Source organism: Propithecus coquereli, unplaced genomic scaffold, assembly GCF_000956105.1.
Source record: "Propithecus coquereli isolate 6110/MARCELLA unplaced genomic scaffold, Pcoq_1.0 Scaffold44, whole genome shotgun sequence".
Taxonomy (NCBI): domain Eukaryota; kingdom Metazoa; phylum Chordata; class Mammalia; order Primates; family Indriidae; genus Propithecus; species Propithecus coquereli.
Window position 1 is genome coordinate 2,763,759 of NW_012150174.1, and position 23,630 is coordinate 2,787,388.

Below are 23,630 nucleotides of genomic sequence, written 5' to 3' on the forward strand. Positions count from 1 at the left end.
AGTGAGACTCTGTCTCAAAAAAAAAAAAAAAAAAAAAACTTACCAGAGCAAATGTTAATTAGTAAGTCAATTTAAGACTGCTGTTCTTTCTGCCTTTCCGTTAGAACCAGGGTAAATTGAAACAGAGTGTAATGGGACTGGAGTCAAGACTTTTTTTCCCCCTTTTTAGTAGTTTAAATTTACTGATTGCTAAGCTTTGAAGTCTACATATTTTTTCTATTGAAATTTTAAAACAGGCTTTCACTTTTTGATTTTTGTCAATGCCATGAAGACATTATGGCAAATTTTTGCCAATTTTAATTTGTTTGAAAATGACTGATATGAACTGAAAAGTCTAAAATGATACTTTTAGTGAAAGTAGTTTCGTAATAGCTTAATGCTATGAAGTAAAGCCTATAGAAGAGGTACCAAAAATAAATTCTGCTTAAATTGAGGTTTAGATTAAAAAATAACATAATGACTTGAAAGTGGTATTTTAACTCATTCAATAAGTATTTACTGAGCACCATATATGAGCAGTGTTTTTAGTACTGGGAATTATAAGGGAGCAAAAAACCTCTGCCTTCCTAGAACTTGCATTTAAACAGGCAATGTGTGAAGGTATTTCGTTTTTTAAAAATATTTACAGGGATAATACCCTCCACATCCTGCATATACATACACACACGAAAATAAATTTAGGGACACTAATATGAAGAACAATACCCAGTGGAAGACAACACAGAAAACAGTGATAATTAAGATGGAAAGAAAGTTAATAAAGTGCTGAAGTAAATGAGGGCAAGTGGGATGAAGTTGAAAAAAGTAATTGGTTAGCTTAGGGGTTTTGTGAACCAATGAAATTTGATTTGAAATATATTTAGAATAATAAATAGATTGTACATATGAACAAAATAGTTAACATATAAGCCTAGCAGTAAGTTAGAATATGAGTAGAATACAGTTTTATTGAACCTAAGACTCCTGCCTTACAAGATTACCTGACTGTATCTAACTGTCTCTGTACTTGATAATAATTATCGGCTAAGTCACTGCTGTCTAGTGAGAGAATACAATAGCATCCGTCGTCCCTGTGGATGGAAGCCTCCCAATAGACTAGGAAGATGGGCTCAATGCAAGTCAGGTCCATACACTATTAATATGCTCTATTTCAGTAGCTTAGCAAAGGAAAATGACACTGAGAGAAGGTATTGTTTGTCCTCTTTCTTCCTAGAATTTACCTAGAAATGGTTAAATACATTATTCAGTGTCATTCAACTAAAATCTAAAGCTGGTAACTAACTGAACACAAAATTTAAATAAATTCTCTAGCTGGTGTCATTATGGTATCACTTTAAACTAGTACTTAGGGACATATGTTCTCCTGTGTACCCCCTTTGCTATACCTCTTCTCTATTTTCATAGAATTTGCAATGCTTAAATTTAAGATGGATTTCTAAAAATTCAAATGAATAGTGACCATATTATTTCAGAGATTTGTCACTTTGGGGGAAGAACTGCTAATGTATTTGTATTAGTTAGCTAATTTGTATTATCAAGATAGAAATCAAATGAAACTATTTTTTTCCTCAGTTATGAAAAATACTACTTGATATGCTCGCTGTCTCACAATGGAAAGGATCTTTTTAAACCTATTCAATCAAAGAAGGTTGGCACTTATAAGAATTTCTTCTATCTTATTAAATGGGATGAACTGTAAGTGCAATTTCTGGCTTTTTATTCTTTTGGTGTGCCCTGTTCTTTTTTCAATGTATGCATCCAAGCTTTAATTTTTATTACTGTTTTCATTGAAATTCATTAACTTCTTACTGATATCTTAAGGTCTCTTCTAGATATGAAGAGTCTATAGAGTCTACCTATATATAGAGTCTGTTCTACAGAACAGACTGAATTTCTCTTTTAAAAATCTGAAATACTCTTTTAAACCTATGTATCACTAAATTGCAAAAACATGCTATTCTTTTTAGACATTATCAAGTTAAAATATAAATTTACATAAAATTCTAAAAAGATGATGTTTTATAACATTGCTTACTTTAGTATTTATTCTGTAATACTACGTAACAATCCTGGCCCTTGATTACTAGATAACAAAAAAAATTTATCTTAAATCTATGTAGAAGATATTTTATACTAATAATTTTAAAATACTGTTTTTAAACTCAGGGGATTCTCATCGTATAGGCAGTTGAACTTTTGGTATTTGTTCCACATGTATTAAATGGTTCCCTATTTTTCTTATTTCTTAAATTATAAAATAATATGTGTGAAAGCAATCAAATAACACAAAAATGCATATGGGATAAAAAGATCACCCTATTTTCAACACTTAGTATCTCAAGAGTGACCACCATCAACCTCATGTTTTAATTCTTTCAGACTTTGAAAAAAATGCACTGGTAAACATATATGTCTGTTTACGTATATGTGTGCACACTTACATCCCCAAACAGAAATGGTCATAAACGTTCATCTAGTTTTTTCAAGAAGAAATAAAAATGACTACCATTATTTTGCCTAGAAATTGATAATACAAGTCTTAAGTAAAGGTGCTTACAAGTTTTTAAAGGAAGAAATGTTATATTTTGAAAATTTAGATTGTTAATAAAATTTGTTTATTTAAGATTTTTAACAGTACAAATTAGCCCAACTTACTGTTTAACTAAAATTTACTTGGGATTAAAGATTACTTGATAAATCAAATAAAATACCTAAAATTGTCAGTCTCATTAAAGGGTTTAAACTTCACATTCAAACTAACTTGCTCTTTCTATTAATATATTTTTCCCTCCATAGAATTATTTTTCCCATCCAGATATCACAATTACCATTAGAATCACTTCTTCACCTTACTCTTTTTGGAATTTTAAATCAGAGCAGTGGAAGTTCCCCTGATTCTAATAAGCAGAGAAAGGGGCCAGAAGCTTTGGGCAAAGTTTCTTTACCTCTTTTTGACTTTAAACGGTAAGTATTACTAAATTGTGATGATGAGTTACTGTGGACACGTCTGCACATCAGAATTGGCTGGAAGACAAAGGGTTGGGGGCAGGGACAATGACATACATGAGCAAATGAGCTGCCTCAGTTTTTCCAATGTGATAAAAGGCCAGTTCAGAGACATACGTAAGAAGAAATCAAACAAAGTTATTGTGCTTTAAGTCTGAACATACCTGAGTGGGTATGCAGAGGACATTTGCCAATGACTCTTTTTTTTTTTTTCTGAGACCGAGTCTTGCTCTGTTGCCCGGGCTAGAGTGCCATGGTATCAGCCTAGCTCACAGCAACCTCAAACTCCTGGCCTCAAGTGATCCTCCTGCCTTAGCCTCCCGAGTAACTGGGACTGTAGGCGTGCACCACCACGCCCAACTAATTTTTTCTGTTTTTAGTTCCCTGGCTAATTTCTTTCTATTTTTAGTAGAGACAGGGTCTTGCTCTTGCTGAGGCTAGACTCAAACTCCTGACCTCAAGTGATACTCTTGCCTCAGCCTCTCAGAGTGCTAGGGTTACAGGCATGAGCCACCATGCCTGGCCTGCCAATGACTCTTTAACTGCCATTTTTATAAAGTACAGTATTATTCTCATAATTCATTGTCTTGTAAATTCCCTTGATATTAATAAAAGAACTTCATTTTGCTCTTCTCATCCCTTTCTTATTCTTCTCCAGTTCAGAGAATCTACAGCTGCACATTATTCCTTTTCTTAATTCCCTTTCCCTTACTAATCTATCCCTTACTACCACAAGCCCCTGGTCTTTAATCTCCAAAGGTCCCATATATGTTCAGAAACCTATTGAGGGACTCTTTCCCTTATCCTTGGGGGTAAAGCAATTCCTTTTGAGCTTTGTGTCAATTAATAGCTAATGGGATGGTGAGATCTATCAAGCCTTTCAGCTGAGTATTTTAATTATGTTCTAAGTAATAATCGGTTTCATGAGATGATCAAAGTTCTTCCTAAAGGGGAAAAAAAATTGAAGAAGTTTGGGATATGTTACATTCAGCATATGGGAACATTCTGGTAATAGATAATGCATATTAGCATATTAAAGCATCTCTAAAGTTCTATAGTCAAGAAGCCTAATTATGTTTTATGGCATATTTACTGCAATAACAAACACATGTAGCACTTACTATATACGAGGTATTAGTCTGAGTGCTGTATACATATCCTATATTCTTCACAACTGCCTTGTGAAGTAGGTGGTGGTGTTATCCCTTTTTATAGAGGGAGAAATCAGAGTATAGAGGTTAAGTGACTTTCTCCAGGGCACTTAGCTAATAAGTGGTAGAATTGGGATTTGAACCAGGTAGTCTGGCTGCAGGGTCTGTGTTCTTAACTATTATCCTATATTGACATTCTCAAACTTATTTGATAATATGACACTCTTTTGTTGTTCCAGGGGACAGTTTGGGGAATGATTTAATAATGGATCTATTTAACCTAAGATAAAACAATTAAGGCTGGGCACGATGGCTCACGCCTGTAATCCTAGCACTCTGGGAGGCTGAGGCGAGAGGATTGCTTGAGCTCAGGAGTTCAAGAACAGCCTGAGCAAGAGTGAGGCCCGTCTCTACAAAAAATAGAAAAATGAGCCAGGTGTGGTGGTGCACGCCTGTAGTCCCAGCTATTTGGGAGGCTGAGGCACAAAGATCGGTTGAGCTTAGGAGTTTGAGGTTGCAGTGAGCTACAGTGATTCCACTGCACTGTACCGGGGCGATAGAGCGAGACTCTTGTCTCAAAAAAATAAATAAATAAAATAAACAAATAAATAATAAAAATAAAGCTGAAGTCTAGTTTTGGAAAGGATATTTGTTGTTTGAACAAGGATTTGACAAAGTTGATAGTTTCCTGCTTTTTTATATCTTATTTCTTAGAAATTTCTTCTATGTAGGCCGGGCGCAGTGGCTCACGCCTGTAATCCCAGCACTCTGGGAGGCCGAGGCAAAAGGATTATTTGAGCTCAGAAGTTCAAGTCCAGCCTGAGTAAGAGCGAGACCCCGTCTCTACTAAAAATAGAAAGAAATTAGCTGGACAATTAAAAAAAATAGAGAAAAAATTAGCTGGGCATGGTGGCACATGCCTGTAGTCCCAGCTATTCAGGAGGCTGAGGCAGAAGGTTTGCTTAAGCCCAGGAGTTTGAGGTTGCTGTGAGCTAGGCTGATGCCATGGCACTCTAGCCTGGGCAACAGAGTGAGACTCTGTCTCAAAAAAAAAAAAAAAAAAAAAAAGACAGAAATTTCTTCTACGTAAAGATATATCAATATCTTTGAATAAATGTTTTCATTTAAGTATAACAGAATAAATTTTTCATTCATAGTTCAGGGCAACGTTTAGCATACTTGAGCCCACTACCTGTTTTTATAAATATAGTTTGTTAGAATGTAGCACATATATTTGTTTATGTATTTTTCATGGTTGCTTTGCACTGTAATAACAGATTTGAATCTCTGCAATACAGACTGTATGACCCACGAAGCCAAAAATATTTACTATGCCCCTTTATAGAAAAGGCTCACTAACTCCTGGTTGAGGGCACAGATATAACTTCTCATCTCAAATGATTGGTGCTTTGCCACAAAATAGATAGCAGTTTTCTTGGCATGTGTTTTTGTTCTGATGGTAAAAGTCAGAAAGCAGTTCTGTAATCCATACCACCCCCTTGAGATGTGTTTCTTTGTAGAAACTCTTCAAAGACTGTCCTTCACCTTCCTATTTATAGAAGTTGTTTTCCGAGTTGTTTTCTGAGTTTTCTTCTTATGTTCTGTCCTCACCATCATTCCTCTCAAGATACTTTCTTTCATTTTCCCTTTTTGTTCCTACCTGCTCTTTGTTCCCACCCCACACTTCAGATACATTTACCTAAAATCTCATTATAATTTGGGGAGTGGCTCCTTCTGAGGTGTTCTTAAAGATATTGTTTTTATTTAGTGTATGGAATACTAACATTTCAAATTCATTACTATGGGTTGTAAATTTTGAATTTTTAAAATGAAAATCATAGTATTCTTTTTATATTCATGAAGGTTTTTAACATGTGGAACTAAACTTCTATATCTTTGGACTTCATCACCTACAAATTCTATTCCTGGAACAGTCCCCAAAAAAGGATACGTCATGGAAAGAATAGTGCTGCAGGTAATGGTATTTCTTGACACGTGGAGAGGTTTAAATTTAAATTTCTTTGTAAAGACTGTGTGTGTATACCATGATTTGTGGTCTTCTTAAAGAAACGTAATTGACCTTATTTTAATCTCAGGATCTGTCTTATATTTAAATACTAATATTTCTGAGAAACAATACAACATGCACTGTACCCATCCCAAAATATATGTATGTGCTATTTAGAATTACCAGCAACGGTAATCACCTTCATCAAAAAAACAAGAAGCATTACTTTAATATTCAATCTAAATTCCACTGTGATTGTTTAGAAAAATCAGTTTTCTTGAAGAAGTTAATGTGGCAAATAATTTGATCAACTTCTGTTAAATTTTTAAGGTTGATTTTCCTTCTCCTACATTTGATATTATTTATACAACTCCTCAATTTGACAGAAGCATTATACAGCAACACAACTTAGAAACGCTGGAGAATGATATAAAGGGGAAACTTCTTGATATTCTTCACAGAGACTCGTCACTTGGGTATGCTGTTTATTCTGTTTTGCCTGGGTATCTCCTACAATAGAAAGCTCAAGTTAAAGATTTATATTAAATGCCCTGATTTAGTTCATGATTTATCAGCACTCTTGGTGTGTAAAGTTTTCTGTTTAACTTATTCACTTGTATAAAAAAGACTAAATGATTGCATAAAAGTTTAGAAAATTGTACAAGTCAAACTTTTTACTTGATCAAAAGGCGCATAACAGACTGAGAACTATATTTGGAATAAATATCAATAAATTAATTTTTTTAATCTATAAAGAACATTTTCATATTAATAAGATTAAGATCAACTCTTTAGGAGTAAAGGAGACAAAGTATGAACAGGCAGTCCTATAAAGGTTGCAATGTGTATATTCTGTGACCCACCAATGGCCCTTCCAGTAATGTATAGTAGCAAAAACCCTTTTATATTTTCTTATGTAGACAGGAATGTTTGTTGAATGTTTGTATTTATTTGGATTACTGAAAAACTAATTGGAAATGTCCATCACTAGGACATTTATGGTACATTTATCCAATGGAGAACTATGCAACCATTAAGAATGAGGTTAGCTAGGCTTGGTGCCTCATTTTGTAATCCCAGCAACTCAGGAGGCTGAGACAAGAGGATCGCTTGAGGTCGGGAGTTCAAGCCATCCTGGGCAATGTTGTGAGACCCCCGTCTCTAAAAAAAATTTTTTTAAAAGTTATCCTGGCATGGTAGTATGCAACTGTAGTCCCACCTACTCGGGAGGCTGAGGCAAGAGGATCACTTGAGCCTGGGAGTTCAAGGCTGCAGTGAGCTATGATCATTCCATTGCCCTCCTGCCTGGGCAACAAAGTGAGACCTTCGTCTAAAAAATAAAATAAATAAAAAGAATGAAGTTACAGCTATATGCACTAATACGTAAGATATGTTAAATGAAGAAAACAAGGAGCAGAATAGTGTATATAGTTTATTACCGTGAACATAAAAGAAAAAAAAGGTATCTGCATACACCCACATGTATCCTTCTCTATGAATAGACTATCTCTGGAAGAATACACAAGCTTAGGCGGTTGCTTCTGGAGAGGAGAATTGGAAAGAGAAAGAATTCACTATACACCTTTTGCGGTATATGAATTATTTTAGTATACCACATGAAGTGAATACATTTCAGTGCCTGTTTTTTTTTTTTAAGAGACAGGGTCTTGTACTGTTGCCCAGGCTGGAGTGCAGTATCACTGTCATAGCTTACTGCAACCTCAAATTCCTGGGCTCAAATGATGATCCTCCTGCCTGAGCCTCCTGAGTAGTTGAGACTAGTACCTGGCTCTGGTTAGAGTTCAGTAAATTTCTATTGTACTGAATTATCCTTCATTTTCCTAACTAAGGCTCTTTTATCAAAGCAGAATGATTTTTTTTCATCCCCAAATTAGAGTAAATTAGTGGTGTTTGCTATATATTGCATTTTTCTGTTCCAAATTAGTATTAATGATTTTACCAAGAACTGGCTTATCTAAATGAATAAATTTCTTCTTTGTGTTTTTAATCATTGAGATAAATGATGTCATTTTGATGTCACTGAGAAGTAATTTAATTCTATTACATATGCAGACTTTCTAAAGAAGATAAAGCTTTTTTGTGGGAGAAACGTTATTATTGCTTCAAATACCCAAATTGTCTTCCTAAAGTACTAGCAAGTGCCCCAAATTGGAAATGGGTTAATCTTGCCAGAACTTACTCATTGCTTCACCAATGGCCTCCGTTGTACCCACTGACTGCATTGGAACTTCTTGATTCAAAGTAAGTCAAAGACATCTATTTGCTCTGTTTTATTGTCAGTTTTTCCCGTAAGGTATTATGTTGCAGGAGTATTTCCCTTTCTTTAACCTGAAAGCAATTCAATACAATGTAAATATATATTTATACCAACATATTCTTTGTGTTGGGGTTATCCAAAAAGCATTTCATGTCATTTAAAACTAATCCAAAGAAAAGGCTATGTTGTATATTTATGATATGGACCAAAATTAATTTTTATAAACTTAAGATTTCTAAATAGTCCCAAAATTGAATCTATATAGCACATTAAGATTTTCTTCCTAAAAATGAAGAAACACATTGTTTTGAATAAAGAGCTATTTAAGTATTCTTTGTCAGGAACAGATTGAGATTGTGTTTTCAAGAAATACAGCTTCATTAAAAAGAAATCCACTTCCTTCTAGATTTGCTGATCAGGAAGTGAGATCTCTAGCTGTGACCTGGATCGAGGCCATTACTGACGATGAGCTAACAGATCTTCTTCCACAGTTTGTGCAGGTGAGTTTTTTGCTAGGTCATCTTCCTTTTCACTTTCCCCACAGTTTTGAGGGGAACTTGCTGATGGAACCCTCTTCTGTTTTGATTAAAAGTAGTTTGGTAGCATGGGAACATTGAGGGGTATTGCATGTGGATTTTGTATGAATTTTTTCCCACTATTATCATCTACCCCACTTGAATATTGTATATAGGTACCTGGATTTTCAGTCTCATACTTTTTAGAGTCTCAGAACAAACCAGACTTGAGCTTTCCTTGATTTTTTCTTTACTGATCAGTTAAACATAGCTAGTGAATGTTATCCCTAAGTCTGTACTTTTGTGCTTGGTTTCATTAATTTGGCCTAAGTTAATTCATCTGTTTCATTTTTATAAGTATCATCTTTCATCAATAAGAGTAATACTTTGTATAGTTTCTCTTTTGATATTTTTATCTGAACAATTCAGTATAGGTGTTACCACTAGTAATTCTTATTTTCTTTTACACGTAGGCTTTGAAATATGAAATTTACTTGAATAGTTCATTAGTGCGCTTTCTTCTGTCCAGAGCATTGGGAAACATCCAGATAGCACACAATTTATATTGGTAAGATTTAAATTTTATTTCCAATTGTTATTTCCATTCCTAGAATTTCTAGAGATGGCATACTCTGTAAGTCTAAATGGTATGCCAGGACTACTTACTGTGGATACCAAATGTTTTATTGAAGGCATTATTTTAAAGAAGCTGAAATTTTATGTCCTTAGAAATAAAACCACAAATAACAAAACCTTCTATTGCAAAATATGTGGCATGTTATATAGCTCTACAGTAATGAATACGCTTTTTAGATAGCTTAAAATAAATTCTTGCATATCAAAAATTGAACTTGTTAAATTGATTTTTGAGGGAGTTTCATCAAGTTCTCAGAAGTGGCTGATGTAAATATTTTGCTGTATTAGGCTTCTTAAGGATGCCCTGCATGATGCACAGTTTGGTACCCGCTATGAACATGTTTTGGGTGCTCTCCTCTCAGTAGGAGGAAAAGGACTCAGAGAAGAACTTTTAAAGCAGACGAAACTCGTACAGCTTTTAGGAGGAGTAGCAGAAAAAGTAAGGCAGGCTAGTGGATCAGCTAGACAGGTATGTATTCATAAAAAGTAACGTTAATGTTTCCATATTAAGGGATCTTTATGGTGCTGACACAGTAAGTTGTTACTCCTTTTATCAGTAGACTCCCAACAGAACTCTAACTACACTGTACTATGCTATTTGGGGTGAATAAATACAAAAGTTATTTAAAATATATAGGAAAATATTTCACAAACTAACTGAGGAGATTGATGCTTTTTAATTTGGATGCTTATTACCTCCTTTCTGATCAAAATTTTCTTGAATTTCTTTTTCACTAATTTTTCTTGAAATTTTTGTAATTAAAAAAGTAATGAAAGTATGAGTAAATGCTAATTTTTTAAAAAAATCCAGATAATGAAGTAGTTTATAGAATAAAAATGAACTGTTTAGCATTTTCAATTCACTTTTCCAGTTTTTCCCTATAGGTAATTATTATTCATAGTTTGCCATATGTCCTTCCTGGTCATTTCATATGACTGTACACATATATACACTTAGATGCACAGATTTTTAGAGGTTTTGAAAAAATTTTTAGCAGAAACTGAATTGCATTATGTACACGTACATATGTACATATTTGTTCTTGTCGAGGTAAAATTAATATTACATAAAATTCACCATTTTAACCATTTAAAAGCGTACAATTCAGTGGCTTTTAGTACATTCACAGTGTTATACAGTCACTGCCCCTATCTAATTCTGGAATTTTTTTATCTTATCAAAAAGAAAACATGTACCCATTTAACCACTCACTCTCCATTTCCCCCTCCTCCCAGCTGCTGGTAATCAATAATCTGCTTTCTGTCAATATATATTTGCCTATTCTGGGCACTACATAGAAATGGAATCATATAATATGTGGTCTTTTGTGTCTAGTTTCTTTCCCTTAGCATAATGTTTTCAGAGTTCATCTATGTTCTTGTATGTTTAAGTACTTCATGCCTTTTTATGGTTGAATAATATTCCGTTGTATACATATACCACATTTTGTTCATTCATTAGTTGATGGACATTTGGGTTGTTTCCATTTATGAATAATGCTGGCTATTATGAATAATGCTGCTGTGACTATTCACATACAAATTTTTGTTTGAATACTTGTTTTTACTTTACCTGGGAATGGAATTGCTGGGTCTCGTGGTAATTCTGTGCTTAACTTCTTGAGGAACCATCACACTCTAGTGTCTGCAGCAACTATACCATTTTATATTACCACCAGCAATATATAAGGGTTCCTGTTTCTCCACATACTCACCAGCATTTATTTTCTGGTTTTTTGATTATAGCTATTTTAATGGGTATGAAGTGGTATCTTATTGTGGTTTTGATTTTCATTTCCCTAATGTCTAATGATGTTGAACACATTTTCATGTGTTTCTTGGCCATTTGTATATCTTCTTTGGAGAAATGTCTATTCAAAGTCCTTTGCCCATTTTTAAATTGAACTGTCTTTTTATTGTTGAGTTATAAGAGTTCTTTATATATTCTGGATATGAGACTTTTATCAGATATACTATTTGCAAATATTTTACCTATTCTGTGGGTTTTCTTTTTACTTTCTTGCTAGTATCCTTTGATGCACACAATTTTTAAATTTTGATGAAGCCCAGTTTATTTTTTCTTTTGTTTGTGCTTTTGGTGTCCTATCTAAGAATCCATCAAATCCAATGATATGAAGATGTACACCTGTGTTTTCTTCTAAAATTTTTATAGTTTTAGCTTTTATATTTAGGTCTTTGATCCATTTTGAGTTAATTTTTGTATGTGATAGAATGTAAGGGTCCAGCTTCATTTTTTTTTCTTTGTGTGCTTATACAGTTGTCTTAGCACCATTTTGTTAAAGAGACTCTTCTTTCCTAATGGAATGGTTTTGATACCCTTGTCAAAAATCAGTTGACTATATACATGAGTTTATTTCTAGACTCTCGATTCTATTCTATTCATCTATATGTCTATCCTTATGCCACACTGTTTTGATTACCATAGTTTTGTAGTAAGTTTTGAAATCAGGAAACATGAGTCCTTCAACTTTGTTCTTTTTCAAGATTTTTTTGGCTATTCAGGGGTTCCTTGCAAGTCCATATGAATTTTGGGATCGATGTGTTCATTTCTGCAAAAAAGCAGTTGGAATTTTGATAAGAATGGTGTTGAATCTGTAGATTAATTTATGAAATATTACAATTTTAATAATATTAAGTCTTCTAGTTCATGAACACTGTCTTTTCAGTTACTTAGATCTTCTTTAATTTCTTTAAACAATTATACTTTTTTTACACAAAGTTTTTTGAAAAGTCATTACTTTTTTGTTTGTTTGTTTTATTAAGACAGCGTCTCACTATGTTGCCCTGGCTAGAGTGCTGTGGCGTCATCCTGGCTCACAGCAACCTCAAACTCCTGGGCTCAAGCGATCCTACTGCCTCAGCCTCCCGAGTAGCTGGGACTAAAGGCATGCGCCACCATGCCCGGCTAATTTTTTCTATATATTTTTAGTTGTCCAATTAATTTCTTTCTATTTTTAGTAGAGGCAGGGTCTCACTCTTGCTCAGGCTGGTTTTGAACTCCTGAGCTCAAACAATCCGCCCGCCTCGGCCTTCCAGAGAGCGAGGATTACAGGTGTGAGCCACCGGGCCCGGCCAAAAAGTCATTACTTTTTTACTTCATCTTAGAGAATTCATGTTGGTACATATAATTGTACTTCATTTCTTAATAGATACATAATATTATAAAATATTATAGCATAAATTATGTGGTGCTTTTTTGTGTTTTTTTTAATTGTTTTTTGGGTTTTGTTTTTTGTTTTTTTTTTTGAGACAGAGTCTTGTTCTATTGCCTGGGCTAGAGTGCAGTGATGCAATCACAGCTCACTGCAACCTCAAACTCCTGGGCTCAGGTGATCCTCCTGACCCAGCCTCCCAAGTAGCTGGGACTACAGGTGTTTGCCACCACACCTGGCTAATTTTCTTTTTTTATTTTTCGTGGAGAATGGGGTCTTCCTGTTGCTCAGGCTGGTCTTGAATTCCTGGCCTCAAGTGATCCTCCCAGGTTGGTCTCCCAAAGTGCTAGGATTATAGGCGTCAGCCACCACGCCTGGCCTGTAGCATGAGTTATCAACCATTACCTCTGTTTAAGTTGTTTACACATTTTTCCTTTCCCACACAGTGCTTCAGTGAACTTTAGTGTATAAGTTTTTGCTTCTTTGTTAGTATTTCTTTTTAGGGTATTCCAACAATGAAATAGCTCAGTTGAGAGCTACATACATTTTTAGTTATAATACCTAATGTTAGATCACAGATATGCCGGAACCGTAGTGAGTCCACTTGTTCAAGGCTTCTTGAGCGTGGCTCCAGGACATGGTCCTCAAATTTGGTTCAGAATAAACCTCTTTACATTAAGGAAAAAAAAAAGCTATGCCTGTATATACCTCTCTTCCCACCAAGAGATTATAAAATTATTTCCCATTGTTGGATGTTGTCTTTATTTTTCATCTGGTAGATGTAAAATTGCATCTCTTTTTATTTACTTTCTATTTCTTTGACTGTGAGTAAGCCCTTAACATTTTCATGTACATTAGTTGGCCATATGTACTTTTCCCCCCATCTTTATAGCCTTTGCCCATTCTAATTTTATTTTACAGTAAAAATTAACTCTCTTTAGCAACAACTTTTTTTGAGCATGTGACAGTTGGGCATTTTATAAATTGTGTCCACAGCATAATTTGTCATCTTAAAATAGGTCTTCATTTTTATTATGTACTTACAGTAATCAATCTCTTTCTATAGGTTGTCCTCCAAAGGAGTATGGAACGAGTCCAGTCCTTTTTTCTGAGAAATAAATGCCGTCTCCCTCTCAAGCCAAGTCTAGTGGCAAAAGAATTAAATATTAAGGTGACACATACGATACTTATAAGTTATATTACATTTCAAAATAATACATAGGATGGAGAATGGGCAGGTATGCTTAAGGCAAATGAGGATAAAACCTGCATAGGTTGGTTATAAGTACGTATGGATGGATATCTGTTTGTGATTAAAATCCATATTTATCTCAGCATATTTTTACCTAATCACAATTCCCGAAAGAAAAAAATGTAAAATTTTTACTACCTTGGGTTTCTAATTTTTCTCTTAAATTGTTCCCACTGTCTTAAATTATCTTTTAGTCAGTTTCATTTTAAAATAAGATTTGATCTTTGCTAATGAAATTGTTAAAGTTTTTGTCAATATTTGATTTTATGGCTAATTGATTATGATAGTACCTTAAATAGAAAAAGTAGAGGTCTCATCTCAAGATCACAGTGATTTGCAGCTGCAGTCCCCAACCTTTCCGGCACCAGGGACCCATTTCATGAAAAACAATTTTTCCAGGGATTAGGTGGGTGGAGGCAGAGCTCTCTCTCAGCTCTCTGCCACTCACCTCTTGCTGTGTGCCCCCACCCTTCCTAAGTTTCACAGCAGATAATTTTTCACAGACTGTGGTGGGGGATGGCAGGGTACAGAGCTCTGCATCTGGTCCCTAACAGGCCACAGTACTGGTCCATGGCCTGGGGGTTGGAGACTGCAGATTTAGAGGAAGGATAAGAGTATCACAAGTCTTTGTATTCTATTGAGGGATTAAGACACTTATAAAGCTCAAACTTCAAAAGTTTTTGTCTCGAGTTAAGTTTTTACTTCTCTGCCTTTTACTCATACATGCTGCATTAAAGTTTCAAAAAGTATTTTTATATACCTATTATCTGCAGTTGTAAAAAGCAAAAAGCAGTTCTCTTGTGTTATTTCAGTTACCATAATTTAAAGAAACAAACAAAATGGAGAATGCCTAGGACAAAATAATTCTAAACCCATTTTTATTTCAGTGTTATCTTTCTAATGCTTAACATGTTGTATTTGCAGTCATGTTCCTTCTTTAGTTCTAATGCTGTGCCCCTAAAAGTCACAATGGTGAATGCTGACCCTATGGGGGAAGAAATTAATGTTATGTTTAAGGTAAGCAAAATAAAGTTACTTTTTTATTTAATGGCAATTTAGAAACTAATCAAACTCCTTTTCTAAAATTACAAAGGTAATTTTGTTTATTTAATATTTAATTAAGTTGAGTAATTATATATGAAAAATTATCAGTGATATAAATTGTTCCCCACAGATTTGGGAACAAATGCATCTCTGGGCTAGAGCTGCTGCATATGGTTATGCTTGTTGAGCATATCAGTAACTCCAGGTAGTGCCTTTCACGCTGGCTGTGATGTCAATGGCATCCCCTACAGTTGTGCAGTGCAAAACTGCAAAACCATAAGCAGTGGCACTGGTCTTTGGAAACATGTAACTTGCCTGTGGGGAGGAGTAGGACTGGAGTACTACAGAGTAATCTATTACCTATCAAAATTCTGTGTGTTGTGATCATAATTTGTATATTTTGAAAAAAGAATTGACAATTTTAGTTAATTCAATGAATTGGTTAAGTGAAAGTTCATATGTGTGTGTGTGTGTGTGTGTGTGTGTGTGTGTGTGTGTGTGTGTATGTGTATAGCTTTGATGTATATGGCAACTTTCCATATACTCAGATCTAGTTTTTGGCCCTATTTCATTTTATTAATGTAGGTGCCTTTTCCTAAAAGAGTTCCATCTGTCTTTTCTTTCTTTCTTTTTTTTGAAATCCATGGGTGAAACCATCTGTTGTGATTACAGAGAGTTTTAATATTTGTTAAGGCAAGTTCCCGTTATTGTTTTTCATAATTTTCTTGGCTAGTCTCAAAAGTATATTCATTATTATGTATATTAAAATTATTTTATCCAGTTTAAAAAGGAAAATGAAAACTTGCTGGGGTTGCAGTTAGAATTAATTTATTTTGGGAAGGTGAATATTTAAGTAAACTTTGTATTTTGAGATATTTATAGACTCATAGGCAGTTGTAAGAAACTATACAGAGAGATCCTGTATACCCTTTTACCCAGTTGTGCAGTATCACAATCAGGATATTGGCATTGATACAGTCAAGCTATATAACATTTGATTATCACAAAGATCCCCCATGTTGCTCCTTTAAAAAATTGAATATAATTAAGATACCGTAAAACTCAACCTTTTAAAGTATACAATTCAGGAAACTGAGACATAAAGACATAAAGTAACTCTCTAGAATGCTGCAAGAGAATAAAAAGGCAGTTTGCAGCAGTTCTGTGTTCATCTCATTTGTCACTCTTTACATTATCCCCCATGACCCATCCCCAGCTGTTATAGTGTGTAATCTATTAAGTCTTTTGGAGAGGTACAAGTTTCATTTTGTTTTCTCGATTTCAAGGTTGGTGAAGATCTTAGGCAAGATATGTTAGCTTTACAGATGATAAAGATTATGGATAAGATCTGGCTTAAAGAAGGACTAGATCTGAGGATGGTAATTTTCAAATGTCTCTCAACTGGCAGAGATCGAGGTAAGTCTGTTGGCTGTGTCTTGGTGTCTTATTGTTTTCAGTGAATTTAACTCACAATGTACCTGCCCTAAGGGTCCTGATCCAGGTATACTGTGATCTTGGTTTTTTGTTATTTTAATCTAGTGTTACTTTATTCATTGAATTCTCATGATTAAATCTCTTTACAAAAACAACTCAGTGGGTAGCCCAGATAAATCCTTTGTCTCCATTAATTGATCCAATGAGGACCCTTATGGTCTTTAGCCTTTGAACTTAAAAATAAGGCCATAATTTTGATTTCATTTCTGTAAAATAAAACAGTGGTTACAAAATTTGTTTTCTTTTTTTTTTTAACTAAGAAGATTTCTTATTATTTATGGTATAAGTTTTTGAAATAATGTAATGAATGAATGAAGTAATGAATGTATCTGATACATATTATGTGCTCTATGTGCTCTATAAATGGCAACCATCATCATTATTCTTATTCAACAAATGGTTGTATTTTATCTACCATCTGTAAAATGCTAAGAATATGTAGAGCTTATATTTTAGAAAGGAGCAATTAAAGATATATAAAATAATTAGTGTGTTAATAAGCTAAAAGCTCTAAGAGAGTTACAAAGGTGGTGCTATGGAGCTTTAAAGAAGGGAAAGATCATTGATGGTTGGTGAAAATGCAAAATGCTTCCCAGATTCTAATCGTAGACACTAGGAAGTCACCTAAAAGATTATGTTATTTAATTGTCCTTCCAATATTTGCTATTCAGTTTCTGCTTAACTGCCTGTAGTGAAGGGAATTTGCTACATTTCAAGGTAGTCCATTCTATGCTAGATAGCTCTGATACCTCTGAAAGGTAGAATTCTTTCTAGTATTCAAGTGAATAAGGGAGACTGCTTCCTGGTGTCTTTTACCCATTGGTTCCAGTTCTGTTTATAGACTATCATATAATTAAGTTAAATCCCTCTTAAAGATGACCAGTATTGTGGCCTCAGATTCTCGATTCCAAATTCTTCAGCCATTTATCAAAGGTGACTTCAAATTACTTTATCATCTGATTGTTCTCCTTGTAAATGGTTCAAGTAATTCATTGTCTTAAGAATGGCATCTGGATTTTGTATACTACAAAAGGACGGGCAAAGTGTCACACATGTGAAGCTTATTCACAAATAAAACCAGTAAGTCACCATCACCATACTGGCTCCTGCTGTGCCTTGGCCATTCTTTACTTGTGCATGTTGTATCTTAGAAGACTTGGTATAGGACATTATTGACTTTTTTATATTTGATCTACTACTTTTCAGCTTCTTGAGTTCTTTTAAAATCTGACTTTTGTTATCTGTCATTGAACTTCTTAGTTTATGTCATAAACAGATTTGAAAAATGTATATTCTGTAGCTTCTGCTATGGTCATTGGGAAACATGTTTACCAAGAAAGGGCCAAAGATCAACCCTGTGGCATGCCACTAGAGACCTCCCTTCAGGTGATTGCTAAATCAAGTACAGTATTTTAATTACTCATCTTCATTATATCATCAACCACTCCACATTTCTCCATTTTATCCATCAGGATAGCCTGCGAGCCTTATAACTTTTCATTGCTCAAGTTTGGATGTGCAAACTTTATTTATCTTGTCAAAAAGAAAATCAGGTCAATTTATGAATTCTTGCTGGTTGTTTTTTCATATAGATCTTGTAAAAATGGAAGTTGTTTTATCCAGTAAGACTCCTCACTGGGAGCCTGTCATCTCAATTAGATTAGTTTTTTTGTTACCATACCATACCATAGAGTTGTACTTCCTCTTTCTCCTTTCGGAACTCTGTAACTTTGCAGGCTCAATCAAATTCCCCATGTTTTTATGTTGTTTCTAACTAACGGTTGAGTGCTTATTATTTTCTTTGCCCTATGCTAAGCTATTCACTTGTGTTAATCTCACTGTATCCTTATTTTTCACATGAAGAAATCATTGCCACATCCTCTGTGAAGTTTTTCACAAACATCTCAGCCTATAGTAATCTCTCCCTTCTTAAGTTTCCTCAGGGCTGGGACTGTCTCTTATCTAGATCGTAGTACTTTGTATATCCTATGAACTTTTGGTCCACTATTTGGTACATGGTGATTAGACATAGTCATAAAATCAAGATGGAGATACTCATTGAGGACAGATGTTACTGTGAATTAGGTGGTGCAACCAAAAATAAAAGAGCCAAGTGCGTTCACTCTCCCATGTATAAACCAGACTGCTAGAATTAGAACCTGGCACTGCATACTTTTTATTGGGTGCCCTGGAGGCCTTGGTCAATTTTATTTCCTCCTAGTCCTTTGAGAGGCAGATCTCTGTTTCCATATCTTTTATTTTGACACTAATGCATCTCCTTCATTTTTAAAATATGTAAATAATTTTGAAGTTATATAAATAATATATGCACATAATAAAATATCCAGATAGCATATTATAGAATAAATAGAGAGGTAAATCTTAGTTTTCTGTCACACTTCCATCCTCAATCCTAGGCATCCTACTCCTACAATATAATCAATTACATAGCCTTCTGGGAATATTTTGTATATATTCCAATGTGCACAATAGTCTTTAATCACAAAATATACGGTTCTTCATCTGGATTTTGTCTTTAAATAACATTATTTTTGAGATCTTTTCATCTAAGCACACAGAAACCTACCTCATTGCTTTCTTTTATGTAAATATCACATAATTTATATGTTTGTTATTTGTTTTAAAGGAGTTATAGAGAAAATAAAAAACAATTTGCCCAGCCAGGCATTTACATTCCAGTTAGGAAGACAAAACACATACTTGAGACTTAAGTATATCACAAGGTCAATCTTTATCTGTTCTGCCCTTTGAAAAGCCATAATATACTCTGAAACATTCTTATGTTGCCCAAATACATGATTAGAGAAAGATTTTTGTGCTGAAATGGGACAGTATGTATCTTTTAAGTAACTTTACCAGCTAGGTTGGTATCATCTAGTTTGTAATTAAAATTGTTATCCTTTGGGGATTAGCACATAGGTATACAGACTATAGAGTCTCAAATAGTCAAAATCAACATTTATATGTTGGGTACTTGTTAGGGTTGGAAACTTACTAGGTGTTTTCGGCAGGTTGGAGAAAGATTTCTCACACAGTGATTAAGATATATAGAAGTAAATGTTTATTTATTTTCCAGAGAGTGAGAGTGAGGCCACGGCACTGAAGAAAAGGTAGAGGGTAGTGCTGGGTCCTGAGGGAAAGTTGTTTGGAGTTCTAGAGGGTAAAAATGGCTCTTTTTTTCTTTGCTTCAGTAGACTGATAACAGAAGCAGCAGCAAAGCTGTTGTACGTGTTCTTTCTGGCTTATCTGAGTCCTTGGAATCTGGTTTTTGGCAGAAACTGAGGCAGAGAGTTGGAATGGGGAGCTCACATCCCTACTGTCCACTTAGGGCTCTTCAAGGCTGAGAAAATGAAGTCTTAGAGATAACGAGTTAGGCCACAGGTGTTTAATTAAAACAAAGGGGTCGTTGTGAACTTTCTCTTCAAAGGGGCAGTTATATGTTGTGAGTTTATTTCTTTTTCTGTTTGATAGTTCATTTTTCTCTGTTAGATAGGTTGTTGGTAAGGCCACCTTTCAGTACTTTTAAAAATAAAAAATAATTTTGATTGCTCACATTTTCCAGCATAGCCTGCCAGACTTGATTTCTTTGAAAGTGACAGTTGCCAGCTGGTGTCTTATGTCAAAGATTGAAAACTATAAATTTTTAAAAGGCTTGCTTTTGGTAAACATTTTCACATAGCTCAATATTTTGTCATTAAAGGCATGGTGGAGTTAGTTCCTGCTTCAGATACCCTCAGGAAAATCCAAGTGGAATATGGTGTGACTGGATCCTTTAAAGATAAACCACTTGCAGAGTGGCTGAGGAAGTACAATCCTTCTGAAGAAGAATATGAAAAGGTGATTAGCATATCTCCTTATTCTGAGTAACTTTGTCAAAAATGTATTACAAAGGTTTTAAGTGCTTTCATTTTCTAGCTCCGGTGACTAAATAGCCATTTAGTCTAAGTCAAGAAAATAGCATCTTTCTCTAAGTGTAGGAAAAGATATAAAATAGAATGCATTTAATGGCAGACATGTGAGTGAAACCAATGTTAAATTATCCAAAAAACATTCCAAACACATTACTTAGAGGCCAGAAAAACAAAAGTATTTTTATAACCCAGAATGTTATATTCCTAAAGATCTTGGAAGAAGTTATGGAAATGAATACGAGTGGTTGGTTTCATCGTGTGGTAGTTAAGAGGATAAATTGTGGGCTAGACTCTCTGGGTTTGAATTCAGGCCCCAAGTCACTGACCAGCAACAGGGCCTTGGGCAAATTATTTAACCTCTTTGTGCCTCAATGACTTCTGCTGTAAAATACAGTACATATTATAGTATTATAGTATAGATTATGGTTGTATAAATAAGTTCTCATATGGTTTTTGTGAGAATTAAATGAGATAATATATAGAAAGCACTGCAGAGAGAAAATTGTATAATTGATAGCTATTTATTATTGGAAGCATCAGTTTTTTTGTTTTAGTATTATTTTGAATTACATATGAGGAAAGGGCAATTTCTTAGGACATAAAGTGTTCAACAATCCTCACTTGGCTTAAGGAAGACTCAAGAATACTTTCAATGGTGTATACTTAGACTCCTGTTTTAATGTCATTTAGCTTCCTAGTTTATGTATTATTAATGTATCACCTTTATAGATATACAGGTGCTATATGTTGACCTACAAAGGTAAAGTAGGGAAATTTTGTCCTTTGTGGGTCTTTTAAATTGTAAGATAACTCCCTGTTCTTACTTCTTTGTGGTCGGGGGAAAGCAGCGCAGCAGAAGCCAATACTTGTTTTAATAATGTTAGCTTTTTTGTGATTCCTAGTGAGTCCTTTGACAAAATAATTGTCAAGTAGCATACATAAAGTACCTTTTATGCATTTGGTTTTTAATGTGATTTAATAAGTAAGAGGGAATATAACATAGTGGGGTCACGTTGCCTGGGTTTCAATCCTGGCTCTGCCACTTAACAATTATGTGATCTTAGGCAAATAACCTCTTTATGTGTCAGTTTCTCTCATCTATAAAATGGTGATAATAATAGTACCTAAGTCATCGATTTGTTATGAGATTCTAAATGAGTTAACATATATACAGAGAGAGAAAGAGAGAGAAAGAAAGCACCTGGTTTGTGTAAACATTTGCTGTTATCATTGGTAATGATTTCTGGGGAATTGTGGGATAAAATTAACCACATGGACAAGTAGAGCCATATGACTGTACCACTCAGAAATATGATATTTTGAGAATAAACTAAATACACCTGCTTAAGTTAAAAATACTCATTGTATGCATCTTGCTGTATCCTTCTGTGTAATATTATGTTACTAATTTTATTAATCCCCGGGATAGGCAGGACATAGTCATAGAATCAAGGTGGCGGTACTCACTGAGGAAGGATGTTGCTGTGAACTATAAACTCGGTGGTGCAACCAAAAATAAAAGAGCCAGATGACTTCACTCTGCCATGTGGAACTAGACTACTAGAATTAGAACCTGGTACTGCATACTTTCTGTGGTGTGCCCTGGAGGCCTTGTGAAAGTGAAAGAAGGTCTCTAGCCTTGAAGAACTTGTAGGTGACACATAGGGAGTCACCAAATGAGAAATGAAATATATTAATTATATTATTGGGTGTTTTAAGATATGAGCTGAGTTTCTTTACACATGTCCTTCCTGCAAGTAGAGAAAAAAAAAAAACCCAAAAATATTCTTCCTTCTAAATGAATTTTTTTCCCCAATGATGTCACCTGTGGTAAGCAGCAGAGTCTGTGAGGAGCAGGGTTCCACAAACATGATGCTTAAATGCTGTTCAAAGCTAGCATGTAGCCTAAGTAGGGACTGGTAGGGATCCCTGCCTTTTATAAGACAAAAACTAGAAAAGGGACAGTAACCACCTTTAGAAGAGTGTTTTTATATTTGAAATATGAAAAGGCTGGCTTTTATTACTATATCCTAATTTGTATGCTATTGAGAGAATGGATTACAGTAGTGTTTTTAAAGAGTGATAAATTACATTAATCTTTGTAAACTCTACCTTCTTTAAAAGTAATTTTTTCCTAAAATTATTTTATATCTTTCTAATAGGCTTCAGAGAATTTTATCTATTCTTGTGCTGGATGCTGTGTGGCCACCTATGTTTTAGGCATCTGTGATCGACACAATGACAATATAATGCTTCGAAGCACAGGACACATGTTTCACATTGACTTTGGAAAGTTTTTGGGCCATGCACAGATGTTTGGTAGCTTTAAAAGGTACTAATATTATTATTATTGCTATTGCTAGGGAAAAAGGATACTTCTTGTTTGAGAAGTTAACGTCCCAAATCTTGCCTTTTTCTTGCTATGCGTTGTCTTGTGGCTCCCTTTGAGCATAACTGGGGATGAGTAAGGCCTGAAGAGATGACTCTACCATATAGTAGATGAGAGTGTGTGTGTGTCTGTACACGTGCACGCACGGGTGTGTGTGTGTGTATGTAAACTTTGTTGAAACAAATTAAGGTATATTTTACTCTATCTAGTTAGCAGTAACTATTAGTAATGATTTAGTTTGTGTAATGGCAATGAGTACAAAGTTTTTCCCTTTGTATGTTTGTTAACTGCTATTTGGTCTGTCTTTGGGTGTGTGGATTTATAAATATCCCCTTGGAGAAAATTTTTTATATAAATTCTATCTAAATAATGAGATTATGATGTGATAGCTTTCTTGAAAATGTGAATTTTAAAGAATTATGGAAATTCAAAACTGCCTGGTATGAAGTTTCCTCAGAAATTGCTACAGCTCAGATAGCTTAGTTTAATAACCATGTAATAGCAATAGCACTATTTGAATATCTTCTGTAAATAATACTTTGTGTGTACTTTCATTGTAAATAGGGATCGGGCTCCTTTTGTGCTGACGTCTGATATGGCATATGTCATTAATGGGGGTGAAAAGCCCACCATTCGTTTCCAGTTGTTTGTGGACCTCTGCTGTCAGGCCTACAACTTGATAAGAAAGCAAACAAACCTCTTTCTTAACCTCCTTTCACTGGTAACTGTTCTTTATAAGCATTTAATTAATT

General features: G+C 34.5%; 1 protein-coding gene across 1 annotated transcript in view; it reads left to right on the plus strand.

Annotated features, from left to right (window-relative positions):
- Positions 1-23,630, plus strand: part of PIK3C2A (phosphatidylinositol-4-phosphate 3-kinase, catalytic subunit type 2 alpha) — a 95,471-nt gene that overhangs the window by 62,201 nt on the left and 9,640 nt on the right. The window contains exons 12-25 of the mRNA XM_012654351.1: positions 1,573-1,695; positions 2,797-2,964; positions 6,021-6,132; positions 6,496-6,641; positions 8,239-8,427; positions 8,850-8,943; positions 9,432-9,526; positions 9,883-10,063; positions 13,834-13,938; positions 14,944-15,036; positions 16,350-16,479; positions 20,279-20,415; positions 22,652-22,821; positions 23,443-23,599. Coding sequence (XP_012509805.1) covers positions 1,573-1,695; positions 2,797-2,964; positions 6,021-6,132; positions 6,496-6,641; positions 8,239-8,427; positions 8,850-8,943; positions 9,432-9,526; positions 9,883-10,063; positions 13,834-13,938; positions 14,944-15,036; positions 16,350-16,479; positions 20,279-20,415; positions 22,652-22,821; positions 23,443-23,599 — 1,900 coding nt within the window. The remainder of the gene's footprint in view (positions 1-1,572; positions 1,696-2,796; positions 2,965-6,020; positions 6,133-6,495; positions 6,642-8,238; positions 8,428-8,849; positions 8,944-9,431; positions 9,527-9,882; positions 10,064-13,833; positions 13,939-14,943; positions 15,037-16,349; positions 16,480-20,278; positions 20,416-22,651; positions 22,822-23,442; positions 23,600-23,630) is intronic.